This window comes from Priapulus caudatus, unplaced genomic scaffold (assembly GCF_000485595.1).
Source record: "Priapulus caudatus unplaced genomic scaffold, Priapulus_caudatus-5.0.1 Scaffold13, whole genome shotgun sequence".
Taxonomy (NCBI): Eukaryota; Metazoa; Priapulida; class Priapulimorpha; order Priapulimorphida; family Priapulidae; genus Priapulus; species Priapulus caudatus.
In genome coordinates, this window is record NW_014577074.1 from 825597 (window position 1) to 839309 (window position 13713).

General features: G+C 38.5%; 1 protein-coding gene across 1 annotated transcript; it reads right to left on the minus strand.

Annotated features, from left to right (window-relative positions):
• Nucleotides 1-1648: 1648 nt before the first annotated feature.
• Nucleotides 1649-13302, minus strand: LOC106808924 (kinesin-like protein KIF28P). Its single transcript, XM_014811849.1, has 22 exons — nucleotides 13224-13302; nucleotides 12555-12687; nucleotides 12258-12340; nucleotides 11755-11869; nucleotides 9576-9687; nucleotides 9274-9381; nucleotides 8988-9121; nucleotides 8521-8652; nucleotides 8162-8305; nucleotides 7859-7974; nucleotides 7257-7435; nucleotides 6865-6993; nucleotides 6296-6471; nucleotides 5805-5953; nucleotides 5502-5642; nucleotides 5167-5290; nucleotides 4858-5021; nucleotides 4455-4583; nucleotides 3926-4084; nucleotides 2952-3026; nucleotides 2640-2696; nucleotides 1649-2268 (listed from the first exon to the last, which is right to left on the minus strand). The coding sequence occupies exons 2-22, from the start codon at nucleotides 12679-12681 to the stop codon at nucleotides 2125-2127; spliced, it is 2697 nt and encodes an 898-aa protein (XP_014667335.1). The 5' UTR covers nucleotides 12682-12687; nucleotides 13224-13302; the 3' UTR covers nucleotides 1649-2124.
• Between the last annotated feature and the right edge of the window lie 411 nt (nucleotides 13303-13713).

Consider the following 13713-nt stretch of genomic DNA (forward strand, 5'->3'; position numbering starts at 1 on the left):
CATACACGATTTAGACAGATTTTTTGGACGCATTGTGACATATCAAAAATCATTTTTGGATAAACCATGTTTACAATTACACATGGTATCCCTCTAAACATTGTACACATAAGAATCATCATGCACAAGCTGTAACCACACAGAGAAGTAAATGTTCCTCATAATTGTTCTGTTAAGATTTTCATAGCTTAATCACTTACAAAACTGACATTTATGGAATGCATCGCATAGATGGAATATACTCGACAATCAATATAAAGATTCATTAATATGAGGTTTAACTTGGCGAAATTTCTGCAAAGTATTTATGCAAAGGTGGCATTCAATATACCATACACAAAATACTAAATAAATAAATAATAAATAAATGTGTGCATGTGCGTGTGCCGCAAAGGTCACACAGCAAGACTGTATGCTGCATATATTGAATGCTACAACAATATTCATCAACCACTGTGGTCAGTTTCTGAGGTATAATGCAGTGTTATGCAGAAATATGTTCTTCACTGATTTTCATAGAATGCATGTAACCAAGCAGTACTCAAGAGGCAACTAAAATACTACTTTCCATAGTGCGACAGAAGATACCAGCAAATACAGGTCAGTACCAGTGCCGAATATCAAGTGCAAACTAATTTTACACTGTCTTCTCACCATGAGAATGAAACACACACCGGGCCACAGACCAGAAGCTACCACAGACGTCCGATTGGCCTCCACTGCTGGCTTTGGATGTGTTTACTTGTTGCAATATATTCCAAATGAGTGGATCTGTCACGACCGGCTCATACACCTACTTCAGAGAGCAATATACATGCATAGCATCTAAACAGGGAACACTATAAAGGCTTAAATGACTTCACATAATCGTGGATGTTTACATTGTTCTTATCCAAGTGAAATGCTCAAAAAAGCATACTTCAATAGTAAATAGAAACAAGTGCCGCAGAGCAACAGCGCTCAACGTGACGTGTACTGTAGCCGGCTATTCTCTAATAAACTCACTGGCAACCGAATCAAGTGCGCCCTCCCGCCACCACGTTGATAGGCTTTGCTATACGCGGTATACAGTAATAATATATAGCTGTGTCGGCTTTAATGACTTCGCTATATTAACGTTATCATGGATATGCGTCGAGCGCGAGCGTAGTGGTGTGGTGGGGGAGGTGCGGGTAAGGGGGGGGAGGGGCGGGTAAAGGGGGCTCTAATATCAAAAGCAGTTCAGTCCTTTGTTAACAGTCAACAAATCCATGTTTAACTCTCCTCTTGGGGTTCAAAAGATTATCAGACACTTACTCTTCGCACGTCAGTGGAAAGCAAATTTCATGGTCCTTTCAATAAAGCCATAAAAATGGTAGGTCACCGCTAGAAACAAAAAAGTTTTTCAATCGCTCCGTCAGACCATGTCCTCAGAAAATGTCTAAAATCTGCCCTGTGCCCCCATTGACCTTTGACCTGTGACCTCCAATTTCGGCACAGTGATGGCTTTTCCTACCTTGATGCTATACACCGACTATCATGAGCCTAGATCGAGCCGTTTAGATTTGTGCCGCAATTCTGCATTTCCTCCCTATACCTTAAGTTAAGGAGGGAATGTTCCCCCTTCTTTTACACCTCTTGACCTTTGACCTTTGACCCCCAGCTGCGACATCCGAACACGTTTTCGGATTCCCCCCCCCCACGACAACCACCAACCCACGTCCCAAACATCGTGACTGTACGTCGAGCTGTTAAGATTTGTGCCCAACTGTTGACGGACGCACGGACGGACGCACGCTCATGCGATTCTACAAGCTGCATCTGACTATGTCAGATGAGCTAACAAATACTGTTAAGTGTGTGAAGACCTCTATCCTACAGGTCCTTCATATATCACAATGATGCAAGAGAGAGGGATGCATGTACTGTATTTGTCTGATGGAATTGCCATAAAAATAAGCAATGCCTATCACCTCATTTGTTCATACCTAGCCTATTTACATAATAGTCTTTCTACAAGTCAGCCTATATTCACTAATTCTTGCTTAAAACCTTCTATATGCAAAATTGTACAGTTTATGACTGGCAAGTGATATGAAAGCACTAATGGCTTTAGGCAACAAAAATGAAACACCTATCTCACAATTACTGAACAATGCAGGTCTCTGAAGTAACAGTGGCAGCAGATCTTGTGTCACTGCTGTTGGTGCTGGCTTTACGTGACAGACTCGACCGTACCTTGCCAGCAGCTCCGCTGCCGCTGCCTAATATCTTTTTGATCTCTGCAAGCTGCAGAATAACAGAAATCTAGTTCACGTTGATCATATAACTTACTGTTCGCCCCATCTAGATTATAAAATGCATACACAGGAATTTTTTAGACCTATCTAAACTTGTTAGGTTAGACTACTGAGTGTCTATGGCATACCATTAAAACATCAGCAGTTTTCTATTAATAGGCATTAATCCCGAATAACTTGAAAACCTCCCAGAAATCACTTTTCAGTGACAATATTGAAAAGAATACGAATATTGTACATTAATAACTATAAGGTGTATAATAATTATATGGCTTGGCATACCCCGCTTACTATAGGAAGAAGACAAGAAGAAGTGTAACCTAGTTAATACATAGGTGTTAAATAAAATGCTCAGCTTACTTCAACAACAGTAATGCCCTGCTGTGCTGCAACTTCTATCAAGCTCTGAATGTTTTGCTAGAAAAAATACATTTTCAGAAATCAATTTGCAAGACATTTTTTTATGGCAGATGTAACAATGAAGCAATATGTTAGAGTGAAAACAATACTAATTAGTGCTGGATATGGGACCCAATGTTATTGACTGAGAAAGTTTAATAAATTATGGTTGAGCCTACTGTAATGAGCAAATTCACCACATCATTGCTTCCCAAAGAAGCAGAAATGAAGATTTTCGTTCTTTAAAGGAGTGCAATTTATTTAGTAACTGACCAATTTTCCTTCTGCCTGCTCTGCTCGTCTTCGGTACATGGCTAGTTGAACTGAACGTGTTTGCAGTTCTTCATCCTACCGAGATAAAAGCATACACTTAAAATCGTAGCCTGTATTTACCATGAAACTTCATAACTCATGAGGTGAGCGCGTTAGGTTAGACTGCACCGGGAAAATTATACATACACTGGAGTACACGAAAAATACTTCGCATGAATTAACATGTCCACCATTCTGTTAGTAGTTATCATGCATCTAACTCCAACAGTAAAAGTGGACTTTATAACATTTGTACCAAAATACTGACTCACAGCAATAGGCTAGAAGAGGTGACGAGCCCACACGACACATTAAAGACTGACATCCTAAATTATCTGCCAGCAGTGTGCAAACTTTTTTAACAACATCGAATGCTTCATTTCTACTGTCATTCTCCCCATAATGGACTTAGCCCTGCACAAGATGATGAGAACTAAGGTAATTTAACTAAGGTACATGACAGGGCTCCCTCTGGATGTTTTATAGTTTGAGCCAAGACTTGAGACCCCAAAGTTATTTCTTAGCCACCAATAAAAGTTATAGACACTGTTTGCTTTATCATATATGCTAATCAAGGCACAAACAGGTGATGGGTATGGAAAAAGAGATGTACGAAGACATTTTTAATAGTAATCAAGTAAATATCAAATAATATAGTCTAGTCTACACAACACTAGGTTGTTTTATTTGAAGGCAAGTTTAAAATATGACTGGGTTACGGAATTTGTTAGTACTTACACGACACTGCAACTAGACGATTTTATAATATTCAACTGTAATTTTGTAAGCAGTTAAATCATTCGCTAATTGTATTTGCCCCTTCATGTAGTAAAATCACCACTGTTATTTATTTATCGCATTTTGTGAAAGTGACGAAGGGCAGCGGTAGCCCTGCATTATGTATCTATTATGTATGTAGGGTACTACACTTTCACCTGTATGACACCATTCAGACTTGCGACGCTGCTGCTGCTGCTTCTGGCACTGCTTATCATCGACGAAGTGGACGGAGGTGTGTTCATCGTGCTACTCCAGTCCTCCTGCTTACCCCATACCTCAATGATCATTGCAGAGTTGATAAGATAGGTGAGAAACTGAAAAACCATGTCGAAAATCAGCTATGGCTGTGAAGAGGTATATTTATCAGGGGCAAATATCATAGGTGTGGTTCCTAATGAGCGATCTCGATCCAGGCGACTATGGAAGGAGCAAAGACGAATGAGAGCAATGAAAGGACGGCAGTGTCAAGACAGCTAGATTAGATTATGCGGTATCAGAGAATTGCTTTTCGTGATAACCTACTCCGTGAGATAGAACAGAACAGAATTTGCCCAATTACTTCTGAAATTTTTGGTTACAGTATCATGCCAGCACTGCTTCATTATATGGAGGCGACACCTTTACATACAGTCCCAACCAGCAGCACAAATTTTGCACGTCTCTACGTACATATCTTGCACGTACCTGCTTTGTGACAGGATTGAAGCTCAGCAGCTTCTCGTGGTTGATCGCCTGTGATGACTGAGATACCCGGTACGATTCCTCGGTTACTACTGGTACCTCATCCAGGTAGAATTTATACTTACAGAAACACTGTGAGAAGCAAGCAAACACTTTCACATGTGTGCACATCAACATGGCCTGGACTAATTATGATGCCTTTATCATTCATTGAAGAAACAAAGCTGACACCAGTACAAAATAAATGTAAACAAATACTCATTACGGTTTCTAACTCATTCCGTTTAACTTAAGTAAATGTCTTTACTTAAGTATTTTGATTGGTTAAACCTAATATGCTCAGGTATAGCTAAGCAGCACAGTTATACAATTAAGATACAACGTATCGACCACGTATCAATCTCACCCTGACTATTTTAGCAGGAAGCGTGGTAACCATTAGAATCTTTATTTTGAACGTAAGTTCGTGACCTATGAGGTCCTGTGGATTCTCCAGGAAGTTGTCTTTAGTTTCACACCCGTTTTCATCGCAGGGAATCAGAACAACATGTAATAGGCCTTGTTCGTTACCTGTTCAAAGCAAAACATTACTAAACCAACCTTTTAGTCATTCAGTAAACAAGAATGTAGTTACTTGAACAAGAAGTAACTGAAAAGTATGAAAATGGTATGGTAAATAGGTTTTGGTTACAATGATAATGACATGCAGTCAAACCTTTGAAATCGGTGATAGCCAGTGTTTCATCTAGCTCAATGACATATGCCAGAGACTGCAGATAGACATGGACCGTGCCTATAGGTACCTCTGTATCACTACCTTCCCAAAATGGATCTGTTTCCTACAAGGAAACAAAACTACAATGACGAAAAACTGTAGTCAATATAGAAAACTAAAGTAGATTTGTTACTAGTAGGTAAAATACTATTAATTTGAAGGCCACACAATTTTCTTTAGCAAACATTACAAAACTATCAAGCTCATATAATCTCGTAATTTGCATTAAAATTTAATTCGTAGCTGAACTTTGGAGTTTTCGACGTGTAATGTACCTTGCTCGTAGAATCCCAGTCGGGTTGACCCTCCATGTACTGTTGGTACATCGCCTGCATCAGATACATCCTGTTGGTAAACTTGCTTGTGCTCCAGACCCACTCATGACCTGAGCTCTTGTTTTTCATTTTCACACACACCTATGTAAGTGTAATGTGTGAGACCGATATTCTAACCATTATTATAGGGCAGGTCAATGTAAATATTTATGTTCTACCCATGCTATCCCTTTGCAAGAACTGGTTCGTAATTAAATTGATTTAAAAAGTGTTCATGCACACTACTTTACAATTACTGCTTACATATGTCCTGCCTTCCTTCAATCCTCGAGCCTGTGGTGCCACCAGCACTATCTCAAACTGAACTTTTCTGCCCAACTCCTGTGATATAGCATTAGCCTGGTTCATGTGAGGTAGTATCTGTATGAGTTCTTCTTCCAGAAGCAAGTCATCTGAAATTACCACTCATATTAACTCTGCCCGTAGATGCAAGTCGGAATACAGACAAAACTGTGTACCTATGCACCCTCCACAACATTTCTGAACTCGGGGTGGACCAAAATCACTTGATAAAGGTTATAATTTCCGGGAAAGTTATTCAAAATAAATGTAAGATGAAGAAACTGTAGCCTAAGCATTAGAGTAAAATTTAAGAAATTCAGGGAAAGCATATCTGGAAACAATCATGTTAGATAGGCCACTCTGAAACAAATACATGAAAGTTAAGCAGCGACTGCGTAATTAGATGTGTAGTTAGTTTATTTGGCATTTCACATCATTTCGATGGTAGAGACCTTGCGTTTTATTTCTTCCATCATTGCCTGTCAGACCAATGAGGCCCATGCGCTCTGCTATCTCCTGCTGGGCAGTATCATAAGTTGGCTGTTCCACCAGCAGTCCCTCTCGCAGCTGCTTCGCAAGATCCTGGGGGTTGTGCAACACGTACAGATGATTGTGTCCAAACAGTACCCTGAAAAATAGACATGGGTTTCATGTTTTTAAGTTGCAGTGGTTAAGGACGTAGAGATGATTGTGTCCAAACAGTACCCTGGAAAATAGACATGGGTTTCATGTTTTTAAGTTGTTAAGGATTCTCGTGCGTAATGGTTTTGTGATTCACCTGTAATTGTGATGTACCTGCTGCTGGGGTTCACTTATCATTATGACATACCTGTCATGGTAATGAACACCATGGGCATAGTGAGATACTTAACTTTTTGTTATAACTGTCATTGTGACATGCCCGTCATTGTGACGTGCGTGTCATTGTGACATGCCCGTCATTGTGAAATATGCATCATATTTATATACTTGTGATCATGACATACCTGTCATTGAGAGGTACCTGTTTATTATGAAATACCTGTCATTGTGACGTAACACCTTGCTGGCTTTGATCTCAGATCCATTCACAAGCACACGTGCACCGGTGCTGGGCACAACAGTAACCACGTTGCCCTCTTTTAGAATCACAGCATGATCTGGCAGTATGCTGCAAGATAATGGCATTTTGCACATATGTGATTGTCCACTGCGTTGAACTGATGTTAACATACCGGTTATACATTCGATTAGAGACATCTGCTAGCTTAGTGGAGTTAAAACTCCACTGAATTTTTGACTTCATCAAATGGTTACGCAGCCATAAATACAAAATGTAGACAATTGTTGCAGCAATCGACCGTGCATATCGATTTCGTGGACTCAGTGCAAGAGAGTCCTCTCTGTACCATCAGGGCACTACAAGTAGATTACCTAAGGCCACTCAAAACTATATCGGGCTTTATCTTGACCTTCTTTGTGCCAACCCTGGACTTGCCATCCATGGCGAAGTGCACAATCATGCCAGTCAGAGCCGGGTCCTCGTGAAGGTTCCACAGGTGGGGTATGGTCTTCTTCTTTAGTTCCTCCTTCCTTTCCATCTCCAGCTTTCTCTGGTGATTGGAGAGATTTCAGTTACAAGGGGCATGGCTACACACTGAATGTTTCTAGTGTGATGCACACTGTGCAAAATTTTATATGCAATATAGATACTTCTGCATGCAATATAGACTATATAGTATATTATTTCTATAGTTGGATGAAACAGATAACTTTTTTTAATATGGTTGTTGTTAACATTGAATGGGCTCTCAAAAAGTTAGTGATATTTGCAGTGTGTACTGAAATGTACTGTAATGTGTAGCATACCATGTATAGCATGCAACATGGTCTGTGTAAAATTTAGCATAGTGTGTATTATGCTTTACTGGCGAATTTGGAACACAAGTACATAGCGCAGTTCCAAGATGCTTAGCATAAGGTAGTGTGCACTCTGGCAGATGTCAACAAATGTGTAGTAGTCAACAAGCACGAACCTGGTTATGAACTTGAACGTCCTGCAAACGCTGTTGCCAAGACTTGTTCATCTGTTCCATCTCTTTCTGGTTCTTCTTCAGTTGCTCCTCTAATGCCCGCCTCATCTCCTCCTCATCTGCAATTCACAGTCACAGTTAACCAGTAGATGCAACAGCGATCAACACCGAGTTCACACATTGCTAACTTGACCATGGTCACTACAAAGACAAGAATTTATTACTTCACCGATTGGATTGTGATTTGGATTTCTGGTTAGACAGTTAGAGACATCAATGCTGACTGCTGCCAACACGTGTGCATACCACTGCCGGTGTTGGTAGGGGTGCCGTTTGCCTTCTCTAGCATCTGCCGCAACCTGTCATTCTCCTCCCTGAGAGCTCGAACCAATCTATCTGTAGAGCTCTCGTTCACGACAGCCTTCGTTTTAATGTTCTTTGCTCTGTTTGCTAGAAATGAATAGATACACTTGATACAAAACTCTGATGCCAGTTTGTGTGCGTGCGAGCGTGCATGCATGCGTGGGTGCGTGTGTGCGCAACTATATTCCTGGCTGATTATGACCCTACTGTAGGCGACAAGTACATTTACACTAGTTAACATCTGAAATGAAGATGATATTAACAAGTAATTGCCATCAATAATCTAGTAATATCTAACTTACCAAATCGCAATGTTGATAAAGTTTCCTCATAATGAATGTCAGCTGGGCTAATGGTAGCTATCATTGCTGTCTTGCTGTTGCCTCCAAGTGCATTTTTTAGCAGTTTTGTCAATACTGAATCTCTGTATGGCACTGATATAAAAAAACACAATTTGGATGTACAACCACAAATGCTAATAGTAGATGTACAAGGGTTAATAACAGCCAAAAATTTAGATTCTTAAATTTTTCCTACAAAGAATAACTGTACTAACTATAACTGATGTAATTGCTTTTTTGCAGGCTTGTCAAAAATCAGTCCTGTTGATTCTATTCCAAACGCTTACACTTACCACTGACCTTGTCCAATATTAAATTAATGATAGCCATATCTTGCCTTTATACGATTACTGTTGTGACGAATACTTAATAACAACAAATTAATGCCATATTTTGATGCTAATCACCAAATACTGATGGTAAAATACCTAGTATGTTCTGCTTGCCCTTGTTGATGTCTGCCAGACACTTGATTACATTACCCAGGGTGCTGAGTGACTGATTGATTATGGAGCCTTCCTTCAACCTATCACCCGATGTTCCTGACACATCTGACCTCTCACTGAAAGACACAATGCTCAGAGGGTAAATGTCGGTGTGCCATTCTTATTACAAAGGACACATCACCACTACAAATGTAATATAATAACTCCGAAGTTGTACACATTTTAAAAGCTGCTATCTGCTAGAACGTCGAGCGAAATTTATACAGACCTGCCAGCAAGATCGACCAGGTTAAGGCTTGCCATTTTTGTAGTATACTCTCCAGCACTGTTTCTCCCTCTCTGGTTAACATAGATTGTAACTATTGTATGAGCGCGACTGAAAAACAAGTACAAACCCTCTGAAAGTCAATGGCATATCATAGGATATCCCCATGGTAATATGATAATGAATGTATGGAGTACATCAGCCTCTCTTCTTGAAATCAACATAGAGAATGTGTTGTTTTGTAAACAACACTGATGACTAATGTCACCATCTTATTCTTCGTAGCATGCACGTGCAAATCAAACCTGCTAGTGGCGTTCAAGTTCGTGGCTGCCATTGTCCTATTCCTAGTTCCCTCAGCAATCCGAGACTCGATATCACCATACGTATAGACTGGGTGGGTGGTCAGGGACTCGACTGTAATGAAATTACAACCGGGGATATAATTTATAAATATGCTGGTTAAACATTGCAGTTTATACAGATTGCTAGTACTGCATTTAAAATTTTTCAATTGTTTACTATTTCGTGTCCACTGGGGAATGGTATTATACTCCAGTTTTGTCCTGTGGATGCCTATTTTTATTACCGCTTTGATACCAAGTACAGATGCCATGAAATAGTAGCCTAAGTGAAGCAATTTATATCTCACTATAATAACAATATGCATTGTCACTATTGTTGACACATGGACAGACCCATAGACAAAGGAATCATCATTGCGATTCACAAATCTCCATAACAGAGCAGCTAAAACCTCATGTATAAATAAAATTTTTACTACTAATAGTAATACTATAATAATTAGGGAGCAGTGGTGGTCTAGTTTATAGCGCACTAGACTTTGGCCTAAAAGGTCTGGGGTTCAAGTTCCAGTCCGGTTCCACAGTGACCACAGCGAGGAAGGCACTTTATCCAAATTGGTTTTAGTCAATATCTGCTGTATCTAACCAGCATAACAGCAAGCAAAAGATGAAGCCTGTTAGAGAAACCACAGCAAACCAGTTGCTGAGGACCTATGCTCCATGATTGGAGCCAAGGACATAAAAAATAGCACTACCAAAGCATATCTTAAAATCTTCACAGTACATTTAGAATAATAGATAATTTTGGTGGTAATTTTATTTAAAAATATATGCATAATAAACAAGTCTGAAAATTACTAGCAAACCATTAATCTGGATTCTATTTCATATGCTATGCATTTAAACTCATTATATTTACCAATTTTATACTTGCAATTGTTAACTGCTAATAATTCTAATTTTTAGCATAAACAACAAACATTGTGACTATGGTAGCATGTTAATAATGTAACTTACACACGCACAAACATGAACGATAATTACCATCAGCTTATTATTGATTATTAGTCCTTTTAATTAGTGTAGTCTAAAAATAACTCTACTCGTTGATCTATGCCTCTCTTGCAGTATCAGCGGCTTGGTTAAGGATGTATATTGATCTCATACATTTAGACTGGCAACAGTGTGATCGCAAGCCATTGGCTAGATGTGTATTTCTGTACAAGCGCCTTATGAGAAGTCAGTTACTCTACACGCTGATGCTCTTTGTTCTTCAGGTTGCTAGGTGAAAGCTAAGCAGTAACCACTCATGTGGGAATGCTAACGCAGGCCTTATTGATGTGCAGGAACTCTACATTCCATTCAAAGCTGGCAATTACATGCTGAAAACACCTGCAATGAACTTTGAACACATGTTGCAGCATAAGCAACATTTTCCGCTTATAACTGAATGATAAACTATATTCACTAATGGTAGCGTATGGTAGTAATGGAAATTGCCTGGAATTTCTTTATCAGTTTCGGTTCCAACAAAGATGGATAATCGATAAAAACCAGATAATAAGTTAATTATCAAAGTACATACACAACCTGACATTATCTGTCCTATAACTAAGAGAGCTACCCTGATTCTATAGTATTGTTTCATGCGTGTATTATGTCTTCTGCAAGCTATAAAGCTTCAGAATGAGAAGATATATGCTTAAAAGGCTTATTTCATCAATACCCCTATAATTTAAATCAATTTACTATGATCTTTTTTTCAAAATGGCTTCAAGGGATGGAATACTACTATTCTATATTATTGTTAATTATTTAAAATTTATACACATAAGTATGTGAACCTCTGTTGTTATGACATATTTAACTATATTGTCAAAATTTGTTTAAGGATACTGTCAGAATAAATCCCTCATTTAATATTTTTGTAGTCAAGCTGGAATAACTAACAATGTAAATAATGTAGCATTACCAATGTTTTCAGAGTTGTTCTTACTTCAATACTCAATAGTATAACTATGATGACCGATTATTTGTTTTCATAATTGATTACCTACTCAGTCGCCGTAAACGATCAACTTTCGATTGCAATCGATTATCAGGGCATCACTACCACATGGCACTACACCTCGTATCTATTGCTAGTATATCTATAATCTATAATCTATAATACTCTTACCATAAAACCCCTTTGTTGGATGCTGCCTGACTTTAAGTCCTCCCCTCAGTTGCAGATTCAAGTTCAAGAGATCACGTACTTGTTCATTGTAAATCTCCATCATGCTGACAGATACCTGTTCAACATATTTTATCTTGTTCACAGTTTGCACAAATTTCACGAGATTAAGCCATATTAGTGGTAAAATTCTACAAGTTAAATTAAGTTCAACTGTACAGTCAAGCCTGAATATAAGAATCACTCAAGTAATATGCCAAGTGTCCTATGAAGACAGGTGTCTAAAGAGGCACAGGTCTGACTATATGACCATTATTTTCACTGACTTCCAGCAGAGATGCCAGTTTTCACCATCACTGGTTGCATTGCAACGGCATGCATGTTAAATAGCTACACAGACCTTTAGTCATCTTTAGCCTTATTTTTATACAAAGTCAGTTTATCAGGCAAACATAATATTAGAGAGGTTTCACTTGATATATAGGTGCATAATTGTTACAATCTACCTGAAATTCCTGATCAGGTTTTGATGCCTTCCTCATCTCATCTATAGTTTTAAACAACTCTTCACACATGATTGGAATAATACCTATAGCAGGAAAATTGGCCGATTAGCTTTTCAAATCAAAAATTTGAAACATTTAACAATTTATAAGTAATACCCACTTATTAGTATATACTAAACAATCATTGATGTTGATAATTTAATAAATTTAAAAAATTATATTGGATTTCTTGTGGAAGTTTTGTATTCGAGTTTACTGATTGCTAAACAACCCTTTTTTAATCTAGATGTGTGTTACCTTTGTTTGCACCAAAGCCCATTATTGTGTAGCTTTTACCACTGCCAGTCTGTCCATATGCAAACAACGAACAATTATATCCTTTCGTAACATTAGTAAGCATTTCTTTCCCCAAGTCTTCAAACATTTGTTTCTGGAATGGAATTACATATGAATGGTACATTTCAGGACTGGAAATTCACAAGGGCATCAACGGCAAATGCTGTATAACAGTATTTGCTCTCGCTTCTCGTAATTGCCACTGTAAATTGGCCAATATCCAAGACAATAAACCACCATGGCTGCCCTACGTGGTTTGTCCCCATACCCATCCCACAAATTCAATGCTGTGTGTGTATCTCTTTTGGTCTCGCATAAAAGTTTTGCTAACGGTAAGAGGCCTTGATAACAAATAAGACATAAACCACTCCCTTCAAGGGATAACCCTTCTTCGCATGAGATATTAGCCTTCATCTCCCTCCAACTTGCTATGGTGACCTAAAATTTCTGATGACTATAAAGGTAACACTTGCCGTGTTCTCAAAAATTTAAATTCAACACCAAATTCTTTATTAATTAGCTTGCATAGTTCAGCTAATAATGATGTGCATCATTTTTACAAAATAACCTAAGAGCCTACAGACAACATATAACATTATACATACGTAACAACTACTAGTAATTTCATACTTGGTCTACATAGGATGGAGAATCTGGCTCAAGATATCCATCCGATCGTTGCCAAAAGCCGTCCACACTATTGTACGAGTAGTCGAATGTGTACTGCCTGGCTTCTCGCTTTGTATTAGCTGGGTCGTAAAGTATTGTAGTTTTGTCTATCACAGTGATTACGCATGTTGCATTTCTTAACTTTTCTCGTTCGCTGTAAGTTTTTTGTTAAGGAATATAATGCAATAAACTACATACGGTTAAAAATAAATAGTTTCTAATCAGAATTAAACACATGCACAGGACACAAATATTTAGATCTTACAAATACTAGAATCCCACGAGACATTTTAGTTAAGTAATACTTTCAATTCACATGGCTAACATACAGTGCCATAAAGCAAATTATACATACACACACGTGTGTGCGTGCGTGCATGTGTGTTAGGGGGGTAAAGATTCACCAATACATCAATTGCTGAATCGTGCGTGATACAGTGACCCACTATAC